The sequence below is a fragment of the Meles meles genome, chromosome 4 (genome assembly GCF_922984935.1).
Source record: "Meles meles chromosome 4, mMelMel3.1 paternal haplotype, whole genome shotgun sequence".
NCBI lineage: Eukaryota > Metazoa > Chordata > Mammalia > Carnivora > Mustelidae > Meles > Meles meles.
Window position 1 is genome coordinate 108,113,965 of NC_060069.1, and position 4,167 is coordinate 108,118,131.

Here is a 4,167-nt window from a genome sequence, read left to right on the forward strand (position 1 = left end):
TCCCTCTCTCTCTCCTGACAAATAAATAAAAATCTTAAAAGAAAAAAAAAAAAAAAGACCAGAGGACATAGATAACTGATGTGGGGACTACCAAATGTGTTCTTCATTCCCTTGACCCCTAATTCTTTCCTTCCAATTATCTATGACATCAGCACTGGGTGAATCCTCATGAATTGCCTTTAAGAAAGCAAGAGCACTGACATAAAATGCATCGCATTGTCCAATGGGATGATCTATCTTAACTTACCTGAGACATACAAAAACTTCATAGACAGTGAGCCCACAGCGAGCATAATACCAAGGACTTCACAACCACCACAGAGATGTGTAGATGCTTGGAACAAACAATTCACATTTATTTTGTGTCAAACAAAGAAGAAAGTAACTCTATAGTTGAGTTACTTCCTCTTTTGAGAAACCAAAAAGACAGTAAACATAGTTGAAAACAGAGAGACAGAATGTGGTCAAACTTGCAATAGGCCCAGTGAATGGATTGTATCTCTGGGTTACAAGTTGTGGTTCCTCAAGAGGGGTGGTTGGCCTAGAAAGAAGCCACTGGATGAATTCCTCTAACTCGGTAGCACTGAGGAAAAATCTCCACTTTCCTCCATGGACAAAAGTTAGCTTGATCCATGTACCAAAGTCTGGGTAAATATAAATATTTGACTTTGCTTTTTTAAATCTTCTTAATATATTTTGATGGTTACTTTTTTCCAGAGTTTTAATTTTGGGAGAAGTTGTTTTGTCCTCAAGATCATCCGTGGCCTCTAGATAACTGGGCATTTTTTCTCGTTCTGCTGAAGAAAGTCCCTGGTCTGTAGAAGCCATTGTGTTCTTCAGAGTTTCTGGTTGTAGGAGTTTGTGAAGTTGTTCTATGATCTCTTTACCCCTTTCTCTTTCCAGAACTTCTAAACAATGAATGCTGGAGCAAGAATTCTGGTTTTCCAGTTCTGTCACCTTCTTCTTTAAAGTATCAATATCTTTTTTCATAGAGATGATATCTTTAGTTATTGTGGATTGTTTATTTTCATTAACATTCATTCTGGCTTCCAGTACCTCCAACTGCTTCTGATAAAAATCAATCTTATCCTGGATTTTGGATACTACACCAACAATGTCAGTCATTTGGCTGAGGAGTTCAATTTGGGTGGTTTTAATATCTCGGAGCATTACTGTAAGATTCATTTCTTCATCAGTACCGAGAACATCTTTATCACAATCATGGGAAGGCATAGTTGGATGTGTAGTTGAATCTGGGTGCTGGTTCTTACATGTATGGTAAATATTTTTAAGAGATTGTCTGATCTTGGAGAGATTTGAAGTGCACATCTGCCCTGCAGCAGCTTTTACCCTTTTGGTTTGAAGTTTGTACATCTTAAGAAACAAGAGGTAGAGTGATTGGAAACCTGACCAAAATCAAAGAAAGAAGAAGTATCAGAATGAAATGGTCTTTGTCTTACTATTTGTTGGATGTCTTTCCTGATAACATCATAGAATGCCCTATGGAGAACATCAAGGGCAATAGTGGGCACTCTTGGGTGGTAAGCTGCTTATGGGGTGGTCCAGCTGGAGAGCTCTATGAAATAATGGTCAACTACAAGGAATCCTTTATATAGTAATCAGTGACCTAGTGCTGATGTCACAATGGTTGCTGGTTTGAAATACATTGAACCAGAGCTGCCTCGGTGGCTCAGCTGATTAAATGTCTAACTCTTGATCTCAACCCAGATCTTGATCTCAGGGTTGTGAGTTCAAGCCCTGCATTGGGTTCCACATGGTGTGGAGCTTACTTAAAAAAAATAAAAAGAGTACATTTAACCATAAGGCAATAACTTTCAAAAGTTTTGCTCACAGGACACTTTTCACTTGTAAAAATTGAGGAACACAGACCTTTTTTTCATGTAGGTTATGTTAATTGATATTCCTTATTAGAAATTAAAACTAAGAAAGTCTTAAGATATCAATTTATTAAATAAAAAAGAAGTTAAACTCATTACATCTTAAAGTAAAAGACACCTTTTTATGAAAAATAATTATATTTTCCAAAAGAAAAATAATGTTTACATATTTGCAAATATTTTAAATACCTGAATTAATAGGAAATGCCTAAATTCTCATATCCGCTCCTGCATTATTTCTGTTGTGATATGTTGTTTCAGTTGAGGATATGAAGAAAATATGGCCTCATAGAAATATGTAAGTGGAAAGGAAGAAACATTTTAATAGCCTTTTCAAATAATTGAAGATCTTATTCTTTGCTACTCTGCCAAAATTTGACAAAAGATAATTGTTTAGAAGCTAGTTGTCATGTGTAATCTTAGACCAGGGCAATACTGTTATATTAAAATTCATTGGTCTATCTCCCATTATAAATGTATGTGTAATAACACATACATTTGGAAAATAATGATTCACTGAAATATGCAGATCTTCCAAATGGTAACTCATTTTGTTATATAATATCAAAAAATATCATATTCACTAATATTACCACAAAGCTCACCAGAAAAATCTTTGAGTGTTGGGAAGAGGCCAAGCTCATAGTGGCAGATAAAACTTCCCAAGATTGTAATACTAGCTTGAAAAGCTTGAAATTTATTAAGCTTGTTGATTGTTTTTCATGAAGTCACAAGCTCCCTACATTTCCTTTTTTTTTTTTTGCAAAAATACCAAATACCCAAATATGAATATTACAGTTTACCATCAGTTTTTGTTTCAAGTAAAAATGATGTTCCATGAAGAAAGCAGCTAGGTCAGTTTGTAACTCAAATAAGTGCCCTCTTTGGAGACAACTGTCATCCTTTGGTAAGCAGCAGAAGAGCCTTATGCATACTTCCATTACATCACACATAAAGTTTTAAAAAGTACGGAAGCCTTGAGATTTAATAAAATTATCATTTTTACTGCTTTATCAAGGCATTCTGAAGTTAAATTGTTTTTTTCTTGTATTCTTTTCTTTGATTGAGTGGAGATGGAAAATGCAGTAACTATTGACACAATTTAGAACTGCTGCTTTGGTTTGTGTTAAGGTACCAACAGTTAACACACCATTGCTGTTGCAATGCAGTTTGCAAAATGTAAATGTCAACACAATGAAAAAGGCAAATGGTGCCTTAATATTATTTTTGAAATATTTTTGCCCTCATGGTCCATTGCCTGCTGTACTTTGAGAACAACTGTCTGAATTTTAAAATGATATTATACATTTCTTATGTTTATCTTTGTAGATTTTTTAAAAAGGATCTTATTTATTTGAGAGTGAAAGAGAGGAAGAGAACAGAGCTAGAGAGAGAGAGAGAGTGCACATGAGCAGGGGGAAGAGGCAGAGAGAGAGGAGGAAGCAGACTCCCCACTGAGCAGGGAGCCCAACACAGGGCTCCATCCCAGGACCCTGGGATTACGACCAGAGCCGAAGGCAGACACTTATCCAACTGAGCCACCCAGGCACCCCTTTATAGATTTTTCTAAATAACAGAACTTGAAAGCCAAACCCTTTGAAGTAGTAAATATTTTGTCCATTTTATATATTGAGGTAAAAACTTCATTACATTCTTTGGTCACATCGGAATAAACGTTTTGGAATTAAATGACATTGATAATCATGTTTCTTACAGTAGAGCCCCACTGTACTAAATAGGATATTCCTTCTTGGATCAGTTTTAATGCCCTACTAAATCACTTTTTCTCCTATTTATGCTTAATTGCAAGACCAACTTTGACCTAGATTTTGGCATAAATCTGAATTTAGGCAAAAATAATTTAAGAATTTTGGCTCATGAGTAATATCTGGGATTTTGCTTTACTGTCTTATCTTTGAATCCCTGTTTAGTAACCTTACTAAAACTTCTAGAAATCTTTCCAAACTCTTGCTGAGGAAAAATGTTCTCCTGGAAATAGGCTATCACTGAATTGGTATTTGGAGCCAGTAAAGGTAGCATTCAAAGCTGTCCTATTTACCTTGGCCAAGGACATTCTATCCATCAAGCACTACAGACACAGTGCTTGGTGCCTGTAAGTTTTCTAAGGCCAATGAAAATACTTGAGACTGGAAACAAAAAAAAAAAAGTCTCAGAACACTAAAAGAAAGCTGCAAGGTTAAAACAAAGAAAGTTTAATTAAAGATCTCCAGAGTGTACTGTTATATCATCTTCATTGTTAAACTTAGTA

At 35.4% G+C, this 4,167-nt stretch overlaps 1 protein-coding gene across 1 annotated transcript; it reads right to left on the bottom strand.

Moving 5' to 3' along the window:
* Positions 1 to 387: 387 nt before the first annotated feature.
* CCDC54 (coiled-coil domain containing 54) lies at positions 388 to 1,486 on the bottom strand. The gene has a single exon (XM_046001591.1). It carries the CDS (start codon positions 1,372 to 1,374, stop codon positions 388 to 390), a length of 987 nt encoding a protein of 328 aa, XP_045857547.1. The 5' UTR covers positions 1,375 to 1,486.
* Between the last annotated feature and the right edge of the window lie 2,681 nt (positions 1,487 to 4,167).